This window comes from Zootoca vivipara, chromosome 11, assembly GCF_965207765.1.
Source record: "Zootoca vivipara chromosome 11, rZooViv2.hap1.1, whole genome shotgun sequence".
In the NCBI taxonomy this organism is placed as follows: domain Eukaryota; kingdom Metazoa; phylum Chordata; class Lepidosauria; order Squamata; family Lacertidae; genus Zootoca; species Zootoca vivipara.
The window spans coordinates 56,662,813-56,683,485 of NC_142594.1; the positions used below are offsets into that span (position 1 = coordinate 56,662,813).

Genomic DNA, 20,673 nt, shown 5'->3' on the forward strand with positions numbered 1-20,673 from the left:
GAGTGCTCGGGGAATACAAGTCAGATACCCTTTGTCTTGATCCTGATTTGTTCTCACCTTAAACAAACCATGTGTTTCCCAAGTTTGAATGTCAAGATAAATGTATTATAAACATATTTTTTATAAAAGAGGATTAGAAAAATTTGTGCAGGAGAGATCTGCTGATGGCTCCTTGCTGTAATGCCTCCACAGTTGGAGACAGCAACTGTGGCTAGTTTACAATCTGAAGCAGAAGCCTCTAATCTCCCAAAATAATAATAATAATAATAATAATAATAATAATAATAATAATAATAATAATTTATTATTATTTATACCCCGCCCATCTGGCTGGGTTTCCCCAGCCACTCTGGGCGGCTTCCAACAGAAAAATAAAACACAGTAATCTATTAAACATTAAAAGCCTCCCTAAACAGGGCTGCCTTCAGATGTCTTCTAAAAGTCTGGTAGCTGTTTTCCTCTTTGACATCTGATGGGAGGGCCTTCCACAGGGCGGGCGCCACTACCGAGAAGGCCCTCTGCCTGGTTCCCTGCAACTTGGCTTCTCGCAACGAGGGAACCGCCAGAAGGCCCTCAGTGCTGGACCTCAGTGCCCAGGCAGAATGATGACGTGGAATATATTTGGGGGGAGGGACGGGGGGAAGTGAACACAAAAGCCCAAGCAGGCTCATTCATGTAGAGAGGAATGATGACTGCCTGTTGTGCCTGAGGGCCAATGGAGGACGGCCTTTTCCTACTGGAGGCTGCCTGAACCATTTGCTCATCAGAGGCTCTCCTCCAGGTCCTCCCATCACCTAAAGCGAGGTGGTGGATGCCCAGGAAGAAGACTTTTTCCATCGTGGTGCCTTGCATTAGTAACACCTACCCCAGAGCAGCTCACCTGATGCCACTTTTGATGCCTCTTCAGCACAAGGAAGAGGTTCTTTTTCAGCTGCCTAGCCACTGCAGCATATTTTAGAGCTTGTTTTATTTTCATTTTTATAGCTCTGCTGGATTTTATGAGTGCTACCCTTTTGCACTTTTAACGTTTTATATAGAGATTTCATTACAGTTTCTTCATATAAACTGTACATCACTCAGCAGCCTTTGCAATGAAGAACTGCCGATAGATAATATTAAACAAATTCCAGTATGCATGTAAGCAGCTTTGAGACACAACCTAAGGCTCTGTACAACAAGATTACAAAGGCCTCATCACATCTGGAAACCAAGCCTTATGAAGAAGGGTTTAGGGAGGTGGGTATGTTTAAGCCTGGAGAAGGGGAGACTGAGAGGAGATATGATAGCTACCTTCAAATATCTAAAGGGCTGTCACATGGATGATGGAGCAAGCTTGTTTTTTTTTACTGCTCCAGAGGGTAGGACTCAAACCAATGAATTCAAGTTACAAAAAAAGGGAGATTCCAACTAAATATCAGAAGAGCTTTCAGATGGTAAAGCTGATCAACAGTGGAAAAGACGCCCTCTGAAGGTGGCAGATTCTCCTTCATGGAAGGTTTTTAAGCCACTGTCATGGGTGCCTTGCAGGGGGGTTAGACTAATGACCCTGGGGTCCTTTCCAAATTTACAATTCTATTTTTGTATGATTCTTGCATTGACTCCTTTCAGGTTCATCCACAGCTTTGCAACAAAACACCATCAACAATTCTATAGCCATACAGCTGACAACAAGGACTCATGTTTTACCTATTGCTTATTATTATACTATTACTATATATTTTTATTAAATTTATGTACCACCCTTCATCAACAGATCTCAGGTCAGTTTAGAATAAAATACAAGCTGAAACACAGTAATTAAACAAAAACCACAAAACAATACCCCCCTTTCCCATAGGCACATGTAAAAGTCTGTAGGATATTAATCAGTCAAATGCTTGGTTGAAGAGGAACGTTTTTGCCTGGCGCCTAAAAATATATAATGAAGTTGCCAGTCGAACCTCCCTGGGGGAGAGCATTTCACAAACGGGGAGCCACTGCAGAAAAGGCTCCTCTCTCTACTCAACATCCTTGTTCTATACAAGAAATCACCCAGAAACATATTCGCTCAATTTAAGTCAGAAACTAGGTACCACTTCCAATGTCACTCAGCAGCCCCCTTTTCTCTGCATGCCCACCATCACAATTCCCCAATTTCCCTCCACTCAAAATTTCTTACCTCAAGTAGCAGCAGAGTCTCCTGTTCTGTCCATTCTCGCCCAGCGCTAGCACTTTTGCTCTGTATGAAGGAGGAAGGAAACAGTTCACTCATGTACCCAGCGCACAGATGAGTATGGCTATTATTGCCAAGAGGTGGGATTGGCAATTTCTTCCATCACACATGTGTTACTTGTTGGAAGGGGGCCTCCCTAACACAGACAAGCCCTAGTGATGCGTGCCATGTCAAAGGAGAACCTGATAAAACTCTTGCAAGTTGCATCATCATCATCTCATTATTTCATTATTTGTATGCCACCCATCAGCCCTCTGGGTGGCTTCCAGCAATCAATCAATCAATCTACACACACACACACACAAAACAAAACATCAAACTTTAAAAACTTCCCTATACAGTGGTGCCTCGCTAGACGAATTTAATCCATTCCACGGGTCTTTTCTTATAACGAAAAATTTGTCTAGCGAATCCCATAGGAATGCATTGAATTTTTTTTGATTTTTTTTTTTTGCCCATTAATTGAATTTCAATGCATTCCTATGGGAAACCGCGATTCGCTGGACGAATTTTTCATAAAACGAATTCGTCTAGCGAGGCAACCTCTGCTCGAAAAATCCTTTCGTTAAGCGGAAATTTCGTTAAGCAGGGCATTTGTTAAGCGAGGCACCACTGTATAGGGAAGCTATACAGGCTGCCTTCAGATGTCTTCTAAAAGTCAAATAGTTGTTTATCTGTTTGACATCTGAGGGGAGGGCATTCCAGAGGGCAGGCGCCACTACTGAGAAAGATGACTGCTGCTCCTTGGGGCAGCCTGACTCAGCAGTTGAGGCAAGAATCCCCGAAGCAATCAACACTCGCTCGGTAGGAAATCTGATCAGAATAGAGGGTTAACTATTTCTAAGGTTACGGATCTGTGTAATGGAAGAAGTGATGCATGTAGGCACTTTCCCTTTAAGAGAATGTTCAAACAAGTGAGGTAAAGTGCAAGAGCTCTCCTTTTAGCAACAACCTACAAAGGAGAATAGTCCCATGGGGTGGGGAGGAAGGACTGCAGAGCAGGAAAGGAGGTGAAATGACCCTTATACAAAACCCTGCACTGATACTAGGATATGGCTGCTAATTCAAATACCAGGAGTAGATTCGCCTACTATCATCCCCATTCTCTGCAACTAAGAGGTAACAGGAATGCACACCTTGCGTCAAATTTTAATAAATACAACATGCCAGCAAAGACTGTGTTCACGTGCTTGAGACAAGCTCAGCTAAATAAATGTGCCCCAGTGCAGGGGAAGGCTAACATGCCTTGCCCCAACATCTGCTTGTCTTCCTCTTCCCAATCTCCAAATATGGCAATCAAAAGCAATGCTTAGAGCATCCATTAAATCTCCCAGAATTCTCTAAAGGTGCTGTCAGGGATTGTTCTAGCAGTGAGCATTCCCTGACAATCGCAGAAGAGGCACCCTGACTCAGGCAGCATCCTAGAGCCCTTACTGCAACCTCAGACAGGATATCAGGGGGAGGGATCAGGGGAAGTGTCCAGCGGGGAGATGCCTCGCCCTTTTAAGTTCATGCCTGACTTAAGACATTCCAAGGTGCGCAGGCGCAAAGGGAGGAGGGCAGGAATCCCACGCTTACTATGCTGGGGGAGGAGCAGACGCCAGGCATTGGGAGAATCTTCGTCAGACTGATCGGACATGTATTCTTGATACTGAATCACATTGTAAATATCAGGCAAAATAAAAGCCTTAAAGACAGAATGGCTGTGGTACTAGTTTCTCAGAAGTAGCCAAACAAGGACCGTGACAGGTGCTCATAAATTTTTAGCACTCTAGGAAAATATCACCCCAGCCTTAAAATTAGCATCAATTATTGTTGCTAAAAAAAAAGCCCAAAAAGGATCAATAGGTGTGTGTGTGTATGAGTGAGAGAGAGAGAAAGAGAAACAGCTGTTCTGAACCAAACATACAGCACTTATAAAGATTTGACAATGTAGAATTTCTTTGCATGGTGCACAAACACACAGGGGCACAGGTCTGAATATTTAATGATGGCCATGTATTTCTATTGAGCTATCATAAGCAGAGGACGACGAGGAAATTCCTGCATTGTAAGAACATCCCTGCTGGATCAGGCAAAGGCCCATCTAGTCAGGCACTTCCTTCTCAGTGGCCGGCCAGATGATGCCCTAATGAGGATCCCTCAAGGAGGACTCAAGTGAAACAGCATTCTTCTGCAGCCGCTGGAATTCAGAGGCATACTGCCTCCAATACTGGTCCAAGTTGCTGGTCATTACTACATCTTTTGGTAGCAAATTCCATAGTTTGAACATGTGCTCTGTGAAGAAGTACGTCTGACTTGACTCTCCCAACATTCAGGTGCCTCCAGGAACACCATGAGCAGGAGATGAGTGCAAGAGCCCACTAACGACCCCCAGGAACCAGCATTCAGGGGCATGCTGCCTTACATAGCCTTGACCACTAAGTCGCTGATGGGGTGGCCCAAGACATAGAAACCATAACCTCTGCAACACAAGGGGGGACAGGCGGGGGTCTGGAAAGGAGAGAGAATATCGAGCGACTTGCCTTTGCTAATGTTTTCTTTGAGTATATGTCTGTACGAAGCCCAAAGTTCTGCAGGTCAGTAGGTTTATCCTTGTTTTTCTCGGGAAAATTCAACATCTGCTGAGCAGCTGGGATCTGGGTAAAGAAATGTAAAAAGCATAGCAAGAGGGAGGATACGAAAGCATCAGAACAGTCATATTAATCAACCTATGTTACTGGGGAAGTGCATGTGGAATGTTGAAAACATGCTATTTATAGTAGATGATACTACTACTACTACTACTACCACCACCACCACCCCACCACCACTACTTAAGAATGCTCTAGAGGAGAATTTATCGCAATCTGACAGATTAAGAAAAACAGCTATAGTATCCCTTCTATGACCCACTTGCAGCTCCAGGACCACATGGCAACTGTGAATCCCTGCTAGTGTTTGCAAAGTGTTTTTTTTTTAAAGTGACAACTCTCTAAGGCGCTAAAAATCAGGGGTGAAACAGAATTATATAAAACTTCTCAGCATTTCCCCCTCGCACCTGGATGATATCAACTATTTATTTTGGAAAGCTGTTTGCTTGCTACACATTTGGGCCCTTCTTAATGATATTGTGACCAAATTTTGCACGATGGTCCCCAAGTTCAACAGCTTTTCCTCTATGCTTGGATACCATTGGACACCATTTTGAACAAGGTGGCGGACGGAACCTTCCAAAACTGCACTGATTTTTTGGTCGCTTAGAATTCCCGAGTAACCCCAGGAAGGAGGCAGCTGGCCCTGCTACAATTCATAGAGGGCAAAGGCGTTCCAAGATGGCAATGGCTCTTTACCTGAGGTGTCCGAAGGTGAAGAGGCATGAGTCCCGAGGGAGTGTCAGCCAGCACATTGAAGTGTGGGGTGGGAGGAGGACCCATGGCCATGGGTCGGCTTTCTGGATCCACTTGGTAATTAATAAGCCCCCACTGTTCCAAAAAGGCATGTACCCTAGGAGGTGACATTGCAAGAGCGAAAGACTGAATGAAGGAAAAGTTATCAGAATGGGAAAGGCACTGGGTCAGAAAGAGGGAACATTTCAGAATAGAAGGACTTAAACTTCAAGACCAGTAACTGGGGAGCTAGCCCTGAAGCATCTTACAATAGCTCCACAACCATCTTTTCCTTTTACTCTTGTTCAACTCATTTCAGTTGGGCTTGGGCAGAACTTCCCAGAAAGTTGCATGCATGTGTGTGTACACAGACAGACACACACACACACACCCCTCTGCCCCCTACATGGCACACAAAGCCCATTACTTGATACAGCTCTCTCATCCTGCCTCAGGGCAGGCTCCCCATCTGCTGAAGGGTGAGAAAAACCCTCTTCACTTGCCTTTAGGCAAATTAAGAAGCGGTTATTTTGCCAGGCAATTGGTTTGAATTGAATTTTACTCTCGCTCTTTTGACTGGCTTATCCAACACTGGCTTTTTGTGGCTTTGTGCTTGGAGAGCCAGTGTGGTGTAGTGGTTAAGAGCGGTGGACTCGTAATCTGGTGAACCTGGTTCAATTCCCTGCTCCTCCACATGCAGCTGCTGGGTGACCTTGGGCTAGTCACACTTCTCTGAAGTCTCTCAGCCCCACTCACCTCACAGAGTGTTTGTTGTGGGGGAGGAAGGGAAAGGAGAATGCTAGCCGCTTTAAGATTCCTTAGGGTAGTGATAAAGCAGGATATCAAATCCAAACTCCTCTTTTCCTCTTCTTATTACATTGGTCTGGTTATATGTTCTTTCGGCATTGTTTAAATTCTGATTTCAATTTTTGTGAGCCATTATAAACATTTGAAATTAAAATAACCGAGTAAAGAAAAATCATTAAATGAGCATTTGATAGAGTAAATCTGGCATTTCATAAAATGCAACCCTTCTGCAGGCCAATAACAATAACGACAACAACAACACATAGTCACTGGCTTCTGAGATGGCTGACAGGAGGTTGTGGAAAGAATATCAGAAAACACAGCACATATTGGGACACCAATAAGTACTCAGAACTGATGACATGGCTGGGAATGAGTGGCTTGATCACTTTATGTGATCTCTACGCCATTCCAACCAGTCTCTATTGAATCTATACTAGGCATCAGGTTTTTTTTAACCTAGACCACAGAGATGGGGATGGTGCCTGAAAGGTTACAGAGCACCTTGTAAAAAAGAAAGAAAAAGGCAGCACAGGATATAAGCGAGAATAGCTTCTTCCCTCCATTTCCCACACTGCCTTAGAAACACTCTGCGCATGGATACTCTCCAGGTCAGCTTACAGAAAAAGCAGCAGGTAAGAAAATGCATGGCTGTATTTGGGCATAGAGTACATGTTCTTCGTCTTTCGAGCATTAATGTGCTCATCCCACAGTATTTTCCCTGCCCAGAAGTTTTGAACAATGGGATTTTTTAGCTTGAAAGGGATGATAAAAACAAAACACTTTGCTGAGTTTAAGATCCTGTTCCACCTGCAGCCAAGTAAAGCAAGACTTACCGCATTACTGCACAAACGTCTCCAGTCAAGTTCCTTCTGCAGGCAGTGCTAGTCAAGTACTCTTGAGGGTTTAAGCGATACGTATCAATCATGAAATTGCGGTAAGCCAAATATCTGGAAAGAAATCCACAGACATAATATGGATACACTTTCCCATTGTGTGTCACTTGAAAATGTTAGGGTCTCTTTAACAGAGAAGGCTATTATGATGCTGAATTACTCGCCCTTCACCCTAAGGCAGGCATCCCCAAACTTCGGCCCTCCAGATGTTTTGGACTACAATTCCCATCATCCCTGACCACTGGTCCTGTTAGCTAGGGATCATGGGAGTTGTAGGCCAAAACATCTGGAGGGCCGCAGTTTGGGGATGCCTGCCCTAAGGTCCCAGGGCAGGTTACGACACAATACTAAAAACAATTTAAAGCACCTTACAGTCACTAAGATAAGGTGGTCCCTAAAAATATGCACCCTCAAGTGTCAAAAGCCAGGGTGAACAGATGCCTCTGTGGGGGTGGAGTTCCATAACTTAGGGGCCACCATAGAGAAGGCCCTCCCAGGCTGCTGCCAACCCTCCTGCCCCCAAACTTCTGAGGGTGAAGAAACTACTACAGAGAAATTCCTTTTCTGAATTGAACAGACAAGCTGACCTATTTCAAACAAAACCAAACCAAATCCTATTATGTTCAAAACCAAGGCCAGCTTTGACTAGGGACTGAAGCAAAAAAAAGGGGGGGAAATGAGGGCTTCAATGTGCAGCTTTTATGCCACGTCTCATCTACTTGGGTGTCCTCGATTTACTAATAGGACACATACCTTTAGGTACAACCCAGGTGTCAGAAGAAGTTTTGAGTTTCAGTTCAGTGGAGCCTTACAGAGGGGCACCAAGGAGGGCGCCTCTGGGCAGGAAGGTGCTGGCTATTCCAAGGCCACTTCCCTTATGCAGTAAGCCTGAGGGAGTTTCACACATGGAAGAACAGCTGAGGAAGACCAACTGGGACATCAGCCTGCATCCTTCCGCACTCTTCCATGTTGAACCGGGGTGTGTGTGTGTGTGTGTGTGTGGAGGCGATAACAAAAAGCAGAAAAGAAAAGAAAAATTGGAGAGAGAGAACAGCAAACATTAAGAAGAGGGATACAGGATAGAAACTATGGAGCTCAGGAGGCAGAAAGCAGGAAAATATTATCCAACAACTATTTCCATTATGTAAGAGAAATACATTTTCTCTTTTTATCTTGTTGGCCCACTTAGTGATTCATCTTCTAAACACTTCATTTTCGCACAGAAAAAAATAAACCAATGCAAAGTAAAGCCCAGGTGAGCTGTGCCTCTTAGTACTTTTCCTTGGTGCCTCCATCCCTAAAAAAAAAAGTGCAGGTTAAAACTACTCTCTTGGATGCAAGCCAGATGCCTGGCAGCAAAACCTCTCAACACTGGCTCCTAGGGAGGCAGCCCTCTTTCTCCTGCATTACCAGATTTAAACAGCATCTCAGAACCTACAGCCTCCGGCAAAATATCTTTTATTTGGAGCGCCAAGCTCCCTGCCCTGAGGGCCAGGCCAGGCACAATAACCCAAAGCCATCCAACTATTGTTTTTTGGGGAGGGAGGGAATCGGGCTTTAGAAGTGAACCCTTGGGAGCACAGAAGCATTGAGGAAGGCTGCTTGGTGCATAGTAAGGAATGTCCATAGCTCTGTTACACAGGACAGAAGAGGAGACAGTTTTCAGGTATAATAAAAAAAAGTAATGATCATCCAAAGTGGAGGACAGGGGGAGGTGCCACCCCCCAACTCTTGTCTCGAGGAAAAGAAGCCTCATGGCTCCTGCTTCCATCAAAGTTCCAAGCCTCACGGGTGGATTTTGACGGTGGGAGGAGGGACTGGAGAGGACAAAAGAGGAAGCTCTGTTCTGCTCATGGAGGTCTGTTGGATTGGATACAGCCCAAAACATGTAGAATTTCAGCATGGCATGAAATCTTTATGAAATTGACACAAACTCCACGTTTCTCCAAACCCGTCTTTCCAACACCAACTTTGTATTTATTTCCATGTCCTTACATTATGCTAGATGCAGACTGCACTCAGCCCTCAAAAAACTGACTTGCCTCTGAGTGAGCTGCTTCTAAAGACAGTGTCCACAGCACACAGAAAGATCCAAGATGGTTTCCTTGTGCTGTCTCAAACAGGCATGCATGCAGGAAAAGCCGCTTATAGTGTCAGGGAACTGCCAACCTGAAGAGCAAGTCAACAGCCCCATTGCAAGCCAAGGTTAAGAGATCAGAAATTATTACATCTGCATCTTCTGGCTGTAATGGCCCTGGGTATAACCCGCTGTACCTGTTATAAGCAAAGAGGAGAACACACTACATGCTTACATTGTTCTGCTTTTACTTACATTTCTGGGGTCTTAGATTTGTTTTTCCCATTGAAGAATTCTGGAAGAGCACGGCGCTCGATTACATGAATACTGTGTCAGGAGGAAAAACAGAATGTGGTCACTGTAGAACATGCCCAGATTCACTCAACACTCTGATCACACACTATGAACTAAGCAGCCACGGCTAACAGCATGACAGCTATCCAAGACAAGCAGCTTTTCTATAAATGTAGCTTTAAATCTTCACCTTCACCCCAGTATGGTTCCCCTTCATCACTTATACTGCCCAACAGGACAATGACAAAAACTTACCGTCAGCATACAAATCAATATGGCTAACCTGATCAAAACATCCTCCCTCCCCACTCACGCAAGAAACTAAGGATCATCACAGCCAACCACAAATGAACAACCACATTCTGAGACAAATCCTGACCTCTCTCACCAACAAAGAAACACGAACAAACAACAGAGAACCTGCACAAACGACGCTGACGCCGAACCCCTACACATATCAAGAAAAACAGAAACATCGGCAATCCACCACACCCAACTCCCCATCCCACCCACCTCTTTCCCCCTTCCTCATAATGTCTCAACAAGTAAAATTGATGTGTAAAAATAATGCATGGAAAAAAATGAGACATTGCACTACCTTTGTAACCCAAGAAAATCTTTAATAAAAATAATTATTAAAAAAAATAAAAATGTAGCTTTAAAACAGTTCTTTAACCTCCAGAGTCTTCAGATCACTACTACCAAAGGAGGAGGGAATAACATTCTGAATCTACATTTGCAGGAAAGTAAGTTTGGAATGAAGTGTAGTATTGGTCACAACTGCAGGAACCCTTAGCTTTCTGATTTGCTATTACAGCATTACTATCGACTTCAATATGTTACCGTCTTAAGAGTGGTAGGACAGTCACAATGTCCACAGTAAAGAGAAGCGCTTGCCTTACACATTATGGTGTGTAGCAAACAGCCATGTCAAAGCTAAGAAATAAAGAAAACAAGAGTTTCTTTTTAAAACAAAAACACACCAACTCAACATATATGGACCTTGAGGTTTCAGCTCTGCTCCCAATTCCTTTACTATACAGAGCACTCCTCTGCTTAATCTGCAACACACCACAATGTGCAGTGTTCTGGATATAATCCCTTTACCATCAATTGAATTATGAAATGGGTTTTCTATTTCAGAGAACGATCGAAAGGCTAGTTCATTTATTGAAACATTAGGTTGAAAATAATTGGGTAATGTGAATTTTCATCCACAAATTGCTTTAATAGCCTCCAAGAGAGACTGCCATTAACAGAAGTTCCTGACTTGAAGGTCTTCAAATGCATTTACTTTATTGTCCTCAACTGCCCCCTCCCTCATAATAGAGCTGCATATATAGAAGGCCGGAGCTGAGTGTCAAGACCTTCTCCCCCAAGAGTGCTTGGCCACTGTCTTTTAACACACAGGAACAGAAAAGCAGGTGCCTGCTGGATCAGACTGGCATCCAGCTTCCCACAGCAGGACATGAAGGCAATAGGTAAAGGTAAAGGGACCCCTGACCATTAGGTCCAGTCATGACCGACTCTGGGGCTGCGTGCTCATCTCGCATTATTGGCCGAGGGAGCCGGCATACAGCTTCCAGGTCATGTGGCCAGCATGACAAAGCCGCTTCTGGCAAACCAGAGCAGTTCACGGAAACGCCGTACACCTTCCCGCCAGAGCGGTACCTATTTATCTACTTGCACTTTGTGCTTTCGAACTGCTAGGTGGGCAGGAGCTGGGACCGAGCAACGGGAGCTCACCCCGTTGTAGCGGTTCCTACCCGTGTTTCCCCCTTTTTAAGACACCGTCTTATAACTTTTTTCCCTCAAAAAAAACACACGGTGTCTTATTTTCAGGGGGTGTCTTTTTCTTTTTTTTTACAGCGCTACAAGACTTCGGTTTTGTGAAGGAAGAACTGTCTAGGGATAGATTCGCTCTGGGCGCCGGTGCTGGAGCCCTATCGGTTGCGAAAGCTGGCGCAGATTGCAATGTAAAAGAGGAGATACTCAAGCCGTTGCATTGGGACACCTTGCTGGAAAAAAATGGAATATCTCCCCGTTCGCAACGCTTTTAAAGCCTTCCCTTTGTCCCCTTCCCGAGCTGACTCTCCAAACATTAATGAACTCCCCCCTCCCTTGCCCTCCTCCCCTCTAAAGTGGCAGCCTGCCTGCAGGGACGACGAGGTGGGAAACCTCTTTGCCAAGTTACCATACAACAGTTAAGAGAGGGGTGCGGGCAGATGGACAGGTTGCCCTCCTCGCCACCCCTCCAGGCTCCCTGCACTCCACTGGCAGCTCCTCTTAAGCAGTGGGGGCGGGAAGTGATCGTGCCGAGGGATCTGGCTCCGGAGACTCTGAAGGGGGTGGGGTGGGGCTGCTTCATCCAGCGGCAAGCTCGCAACGCCCCCCTCGCCGTCGCTAGGGCTGCCGAGACTGGATCACGCCCCTTATCCCGCGCCTTCGCTGTGCGCCACGTTTTGCCCGATCCGGCTATCGCCATCGCCATGGCGGGGCTTGCTGAAGTTGCAGTCTGACTTTCCCCGGCACCACCCAGAGAAACAGCGGGCCGTCACCTACGCTGCAGCGGGCCATTACCTCCGGCCGCTGCTCTGCCTCGGGCCATGCAGCCCACAATGTTCTGGCGCTGCAGCTCCCGCCGCCGCCAATCGCCCCATTGCCGCTCTGGCACCTCGGGCCATGCAGCCCACAAGGTTCCGGCGGCGCAGCTCACGCCGCCGCCAATCACCCCACTGCCGCTCTGCCTCGGGCCATGCGGCCCACAATGTTCCGGCAGCAGGGCTTCCGCCGCTGCTCTGCCTCCCGTCGCCGGTCTGCTTCGGGCCATGCGGCCCACAACGTTCCGGTGGTGCAGCTCCCACCACCGTAGTCACCCTGCTGCTGCTCTGCCTCGGGGCCCCTCCCATCTGGTCTCAAGCCTCTCCGAGGCTCTAAAGGAAAGCAACGGAAAGCAACAAGGTACGTCTTATTTTCGGGGGACGTCTTATATTTCGCGAATGCATAAAAACCCTGCCATGGCTTATATTATGACTACGTCTTAAAAAAGGGGAAACACGGTATTTATCTACTTGCATTTTGACGTGCTTTCGTACTGCTAGGTTGGCAGGAGCTGGGACAGAGCAACGGGAGCTCACCCCGTCGCAGGAATTCGAACCGCCGACCTTTTGATCAGCAAGCCCTAGGCTCTGTGGTTTAACCCACAGCGCCACCTGCGTCCCTTCAAGGCAATAGACCTGAGCACAATTTACTGATGCTGGTGCTGTGTTAATTTTATTTATGGTACCCAGGTTTTTATTACAAATGTTGTTGCCTCATGTTTAAATTGATATAGTGCACTGGAGGCTTTAGGAGGAAAAGTGACTCAAAATTTGCTTTGAATTAAAGAAAAACCCTTCTTCTCTAGCACTAAAAGCTGTATATGGAAATGATTGATTGAATTAGCAGGGCAGGACAAATGGCAAAGTATACCTACACATCCTATGCTTCTGGAGGAATGTTATCTCTGGGATGTCGTGCCTGACTTGGTTGAAACACAGGATTTAACGTTTAAAAGATTCATCAGGGAAATGAAGGGAAACAGGCGGACATGGATGTAAAAATACCTCCTTTTTGGCAACCAAATGACGCAAGTCTCGGAACAGCAATTATACCAGGCCAATTTGCATTCCGTTTGAGGGTAGTGTCTAGCCTAGTTACAAGTGCTTGGGCATGCTTCGGATACGAAAACACTTTCCCCAGACAGCCATTAGACTAGCTATGTCCACATACGTCAGAGCAAGGCACTTCAGGGCTGGAAGAATCAGACATGATTTTATTCATATCTACAATGGCATGAGGAAAACGGGTCCCATAGCAGCAAGGAAGGAAAAAAATGCAGAACAAAAATTTAGGATTTGTGAGTGTGTTCAGTGTGCTACTCAATTCTTTTTAAAGGAATTGGGAATAATTTGGTTCTTATTTTTATATGTAAAAGCTGCCTTGAGGGGTACAAATAAATAAAAAATATAATGGAAATAATAATCACTTCAATGGGACATTCACTTCCTTTCCTTTCCCCAAGCCCCTCCCTCCCCATATCCGCTCGGAGGGTCAACAATATTCTGGAGCAGATTTTGAGGGTGGGGGGGGCTGCAGGGGAGAGGAGTGGGGGGAGGAAGTTCCATTGTACGAGCAGCACAGCAGAGATGGATAAAACTCTCAAGTTCCACCTATTACATATTCAGCAGCCATATGGATTTATCTACTGTTTTGGCTGAGAAAGTGACCTCAACTCACACATTTAGGACATGCTGCCTTCACTTAGGGAGGAGGGAAGAAGTGGATAGGGGCACCCCATTCTTTATTCCTGCACTTCAGAATCCATAAGAGAAACAACTCATCATGCAACCCAGGCACAACATCTATCCAACCTGGCTTGAACATCTGTAGTGCCAAAAGTTTTATGAGCTCTACAAAGAGGTTTGTTTCACTTATTTAACAGCCCGTCCAGGCAGGAAGCTGCTAACAGCCAGTCTACAAGCTTAAACTGGTCATGGCCCACCCTACTGAGGCAGAAGGCAAGGTTAGTTTTAACTGGCCATACGATTCCTAGGTTACACCTGGGCCGAGTTATCTAGCATCCAGAACTGTTTGCAATGAATTGTGCATAGAGGCCAGTTTAGCTGAGATAGCTACAAAATGAAAATATGTGATGTAGAGTGGAAAGGAAGGTTAATGTCAAAGGCTGCAACTTTCAGATTAAGGTAGTTTTTACTCCTGCGAAATACATCACAGGAACATGAGGGCAGGCTAACATGCAAGTGGCTGTCACACACAGCAGACTCTGGACCTGTGACCATTCCCTAGCTCCCCAATAGCCTAGAACGTACCAGTTATAGTCAAACCAGGATGCATAGCTGGGGATAATGATGTGATTTGTCTGTTCTGTGACATTGTCTTCTCCGGTATCTATTGAGCGGCTCTGGTCACCTTTGTTGGGATCTTCATCTTCCTGCAGGGGAAAAGATATAGAGTTGTTTGGGAGGTCAGCTATTGGCTGTGCAGAGAACAAAAAAGTTCAAAAGGCCATAGTGATGTCAGGGGGCAGCGGTGGGAAACGTTTTCTGGCCAAATCTTGAAACTTCTCAACTGCTGGAGGGCCCAATTTGGCAGGCGGGCAGGGTTACCCACCTGACATCACAGTGACATCAGGTAAAGCTGGATTTAGTTCCATTTTTACTCCTTCTCTAAACGAAGAGCTAGCAGCTTACCTTTCCTCCTGTGGCGACCGTCTCCTCATCCTGCTCATCTGCAATAAATGAGCAGAGAGAAATAAACACAACGGCACAAGTAACAATCCTTTACACCTCGTGCCTTCCAGATGTTTTGGACTACAACTCCCATCAGCCCCAGCACCCCACAGCCGCATTGGCTAAGGCTGCTGGGAGTTGCAGCCCGAAACCCTTGGGGGGGGGGCGGCGCCTGGTCAAGGAAGGCTGCTTTACCATCATTGCGCCTCAATGGGGCAATATCTGCAGCAAGAACAAGAGAAGAAAAATATGCACAAGCCATTGCTAGAGAAGTCATGTGACTTGGCAAACATTGAGCCTGTCGCAGAAGAAAGAAAAGGAGCAAGGGTGTATTCCATAAGGGCCAGTAAATGGGCACTCGCTTAAGCAGCAGCCTTATATTATCATAGCTGCCAAGTTATCCCTTTTTTAAAGGGATTTTCCCTTATGCTGAATAGGCTTCCTCACGAGAAAAGGGAAAACTTGGCAGCTATGTATTATTATACTCCTGCATTTATTTATATCCTACCTTTGTCCCGGACCGGGAAAGGGGCCTGTGGCATGGGACTCAGGGGGCCAACTCACCACCATCATACCTGTTCCTGCTTTAGCTGGGAGTGGCCCTTCTCCTGCCCATTGTAAGGCTCAGTGGCCCTGTGGGGAAGAGAGGAGGGATGCCCAGGGGAGTGTCTGCTGGGATCATCGCTGGGCACCAGTTTTTTCACCTGCCTTGCTCCATTCCCCTGACCTTAATAAGGTGAAGATGCTGCTTAAGTATCATTGATTTCCCTTAACATTTTTGTTGTGAATACCTTTTTGGCAGGAACACGGATGTGCCTTATTTTAAAGCACTGTTGAAATATATTGAATTGGTATCATTTGTATTTGCATTTTTGTATTTCTATGTACCTGGGCTTTTCCTGTGAACCACCTTGGGAGCCCTCATGGTTGGAAAGCATAATCAGTGATGTAAAAAAGCAAGGGACTATTGAACTCCTGGCCCCTCAAGCCCCACTTGGCCTTGATCCACCATGTCTCACTCCATATGAGACCATTTGCCCATTAAGATCAGTAGGAGAGGACCCTACTTATGGGTTCCTTCCCATCTAAAGGTAAAACAAGCTGGGTAGCAATAAAAGCTTTTTGCCAGTTACAGCTACAAATCTATCACTACCCTGCTTGGAAAAGCATGCTTCAACCTGCAGATATTTAGGAAAATAATCTAAGACCTTATTTTATTTTTAATTCATGACATTACAAACATATTTGGGACTCATGCAGTTTTAAAAACATTTAACAAATAGCCAGTTTCGTTTGTGAGGCTGTGATTTTAAACTGTCAGAAAAATTATGAAGGTCCGTTAACACTAGTGGCATTGTCTTGAAAAAATGTGAGCTTCCCTGAACATTGTTTTAGTAGGGCAGGATATAAAAAGACTTGCCATGGCGCTGTCAGCTATTTTAGTGAAGAATCACCCTTCCCCCACCTACAGAGATAATTTTAAATGCCTGGGGCAGTTTTTAAAATAATAACCGTCTGGCAGACTTTTGGAGGCTTCTCCCCTCTGCATCCTTCCTTTAGAATGAGAGCCCTCCAGAGAATAAGAATAAGCCTCCACAGAAAATTGCTCTTACACACACCCCTGGAACAGGCTGAGTTACAAAGCAAATATAGTTGCCAGCCTCAAAGAGGGGAAAATCCATTATTAAAAAAAAACCAACGAAAGAACTCACCTAGGTCTGCTACTGTTCCTCCTTTCACCGGAGTGTTTTCGCTATCTTTCTTTGGATTTACTGCAAAAATTAAACAAGATTGAGAATGTCAGGCTGTGCTTTGTCTGCAGTAACACTGCATGGGTTGTTACATGATGCAAAGGTAGTCTAGCCACCTTTTCACTCTCCCCACCATCAATCATATGGTTATGAACCACATTTTCTCATTTTCTGGCTTTGCACACAATGAGCCCCCATCCCAAGCTTACAAGCTTCCTTTGCATTTGTTGGTGAATTGCATTTGATAAATAAAGAACTCAAGGTTAGGCTGGGCAAGGTTAGGATGAAAGGTAGTTAGCGGTTCAGTAGGATCATCCAGTTATGCTTCTGGTTCTCATAAAAAAACCTCATGAGCATAGACTAGGACTAGCTGCATATAAATTAAGACCAGATGACCAAGGCCTCCTGATCAAAGCCCAGCTGACTGACTTGCTACTCTACAAACAGCAATTTTGAAGGACATTGTCCTACTACTGCAATACTTGATGGAAGAACCATCAAGCCTTTCTATTCAGACTTGCTATAAGTAGATTATTTCGAAAAGCAGCTTCTTGCCTGGAACATCAAGTCATTGTTACAGTTGAGTCTTACTTTCCCAGGCTTTTAAGACAGAGACCACTGAAAATCTTTGCCCAATAAAAAGAACCAAAAGAAGGGGCCAATTGCTGGACCTGGCCAAAGAACCATCTAGTTCAGCATTGTGTCCTCACCATGGCCAAGCAGATCATCGCAAGCAGGACCTGAGAGCAAGAGCACTCTTTCCACCTCTGATTCCCACAGTACAGCTAGAAGTTACTTATTTCATAGAACTGATACACCGCTTGATTATTAGAAAAACTCACAAAGTGGTTTACGAAAAAGATAAAGCAATGCAATTATCTATGAGAATATTATTAATAATAAGACTTTAAAAAGTTAAAATAACAACAAACTAAAAACAGATTAAAATCTGCATAAACATAAGCCACCATGATGAGCAGCCAATGTTAATTATCCACCCTGAGACTGTGTAGGACTTCCAAGACACAACTAGGAGACCTTTATTTCAACCATACACCTTCATTGTTTTGTGACTTGAGACTGAAGTGCCCACGCATTGGGGTGTAAGTAAGTAAGCTGTACTGTAGACATCAGCACTGCCTTTGTGCCTTGCCGCTCCTTTGCCAGCCTAATGAAACACTTCTAAAATTTCATGCTCAAGGCCTGTCAAGTGGGAGAGCTGCAAGTGAACAACCAAGGTGTTAAAATAAAACACAGTAGCGATTGGGGGGGGGGGGTAACAGAGGCCACTTCCTTGTTCCAGCTCTGCAGGAGGCCAAGGAGAAGACGGTGGCCAATAAACATGGATGCAAGATTCCTGCACCTGGATTTGTGCATTCACAGCTTGCTACATTTAACTGTTTACTTTGCTGATCTGTCCACCACAGTTCAGAAGAGGCTGACGGGCGCCACGCCTTCTGCAAGCCCAAGAGGGCAATGCTGTCAGCTTGCAGGCAAAACTGATTTGCGTTCTCACAAGGGTCCTTTGTGAGTAACTGCGGCGAGCCATTATTCTTACACATCCTGGAAATTACTCTCTTGCCCAGTGCTGAAAATGATTCTGACAGTCATCTGTCTAGCACAGCCTCTGGTGCCTTGTCTACATCTTGTGCTAAACATGATGATGGTAGATAAGGAACAGAGCCTTCCAATAACCGATCAGGCAGCTCCAGCTCCAGATCAACAGAGTATTATGGCAGTATATCTTTTAAGCACACATTTTGCTGAGGAAACACACTCCTCTTTCCAACAGCTAATGTACACAAAGCCAGCTCGGAAGGGGTTTATTCAAGATCAAAATACAGACTAGATATTTTCGATGCTCCGAAGAAACAGAAACCAAACACACTTTCTACAATATATTCAGGGGGAAACAAACATTTATGTTGGCAGCTGGGGACTTATCCATTGGGAGGGGGGGAGGGAGATATTTGGGTAGAGAAGCTGATCACATAACTGTGAGCCCATTACGGTCTGCAAACACAGACAAAAGAGGCAGTTTTAGAAGGAAGAAGCAGGAAATTCTGGATAGTAGAAGAATGTCTGGCTTGCTTCAGGAGGAAGGAGAGACGTAAGAATGGAAGCACTGCAGGTTGAGCCACCTCTTTTGCAGATCAACTCCAGCAGGAGCTTGAACATGTCACCTTAAGACTTTTAACATGAACAATTGTTTTCATAAAGGGAAGCAAATATTGGCCTTTAATTCTTGGGGCAGGGGGGACCCTAAAAAAACAGGACATTCCTAAATTTCCTAAATCATGCTCACATTACACTGAGTTCCAGGATTGGACACACACTCTCTTCCTTCCGCTTTGAACCCAGGAGAGGTGCAAAGAGCTTCTCTCTGTGAGTACGGCCTGATGTGTGTGCCATTGGAGCAGTGTTCAAAACTCCCATTGTTCTAGGTGCATTTTCGGACAGGGAAATTTCATTAGGGTGAGCAGTTTCTGAGCCTTGGGCGCAGTACTGCACCTAGGATTTCAGATTAAAACTGCAGAGTGGAAGGAAAGGAGGACCTTTTACTGCCCCCCCCCCCACTTCCAGCTACTGTCTGAAGACTGGAGAAGAGACCCTCTTAAGAATATTAGGAGGTGGGCAGTGGAAGGACTAGACTATGTGAAAAATGAACATAATATTCATTCATTTTCAGCTTTGTATTCTTGTTATTAAAAAAGTGTGCATAGACATTCCATTGTTGCGCCCATAACCTCGATTTAAGGTGCCATTTAGCTCCTAGCTTCATATCTCTGTTTCTAACATCACATTGGAGAGGTATCTCTGCACGCATGGCAAGAATGGGTTGTGCTCTGCAAGAACAGTCACTCAAACCCAAATTTTATGCAAAAAGTCCAGTTCAGTTCCATCAAGATTACTCATCATCAGCATCAACAAACAAGACATGGCAAAAGCCACAGTACGGAGACAGCTCAGTCATGGGGGAAGTATTTGGAACACTGTACCATTTTTAGGAAGTACCACTTCTTCTATGTTAGGCACAGGGGTTGGATCCTCCATGTCCTTGGTAAGATCTTCTTGCTCATCGTCTTCCTTTTGCCCTCGCCTTTTCCCATATAGGCTTGCTTGCCTGTGAGAAATTAAACACAAACAGCAAATCACCTAATGGTTTCCTAACATATAGCTGCTTCAGCTACATTCTGTACTACTGTGATACTGCATCTCAAAGGTATGGGCAGAGCCCATGTACCTATAAGAAACGACTGGGCAGTGCTATTCACTAGGTGAACAGAAACCACAATATTTCTGGTTCGATGGCCATCTGTCATGGATGCTTTTTTTGAGAATCCTGCTTAGCAGGGGGTTGGACTAGAGGACCCTTGGGAGTACCTTCCAACACCATTGAATTTCTAATTAATATTTGAAAGCTAACAGTAATCATTTTGTAGCGGTGTGACTCTCTGGGACTAGATAGATATGCCTGGCAGAAATTAGTGACTGCAGGCAAATGCATTCTTCTCCATTTGTGGCATAGAGTTTTAGGAGATATGGAATTGGGGGTAAGTATAATTGTAACAAGGAAATGAGGGGTAGACAATTATGGCCCCCTTCTCTGCCCACCCACTGAGCCACATTTGAGCCTTTTTGATGCCGTCAATCCAAAACAGAACATTAATCATTCATAATATAATCTATGCGACTTGGGACCCTCGTACCTACGGGATAGCCTCTCCTGGTATGCCCCACGGAGGACCTTAAGGTCCACAAATAAATTCTGGAGATCCCGAGTCATAAGATGGCTAGATTGGCCTCTACTAGAGCCAGGGCCTTTTCAGTACTGGCCCCAACCTGGTGGAACGCTCTTTCCCAGGAGACCAGGGCCCTGCGGGATTTGTCATCTTTCCGCAGGGCCTGCAAGGCAGAGCTGTTCCGCCTGGCCTTTGGGTTAGACTCAGCCTGACCCCTGTGTTTTCCTCCCTCAT

General features: G+C 45.2%; 1 protein-coding gene across 1 annotated transcript in view; it reads right to left on the reverse strand.

Moving 5' to 3' along the window:
* The window catches only part of SMARCC1 (SWI/SNF related BAF chromatin remodeling complex subunit C1), a 97,869-nt gene that overhangs the window by 46,129 nt on the left and 31,067 nt on the right, over positions 1 to 20,673 (reverse strand). Inside the window, exons 11-19 of the mRNA XM_035130395.3 lie at positions 19,696 to 19,820; positions 16,658 to 16,717; positions 14,907 to 14,944; positions 14,526 to 14,647; positions 9,616 to 9,687; positions 7,224 to 7,337; positions 5,545 to 5,698; positions 4,738 to 4,851; positions 2,159 to 2,218 (exon numbers count right to left, since the gene is read on the reverse strand). Of these exons, the coding sequence (XP_034986286.3) occupies positions 2,159 to 2,218; positions 4,738 to 4,851; positions 5,545 to 5,698; positions 7,224 to 7,337; positions 9,616 to 9,687; positions 14,526 to 14,647; positions 14,907 to 14,944; positions 16,658 to 16,717; positions 19,696 to 19,820 (859 nt within the window). The remainder of the gene's footprint in view (positions 1 to 2,158; positions 2,219 to 4,737; positions 4,852 to 5,544; positions 5,699 to 7,223; positions 7,338 to 9,615; positions 9,688 to 14,525; positions 14,648 to 14,906; positions 14,945 to 16,657; positions 16,718 to 19,695; positions 19,821 to 20,673) is intronic.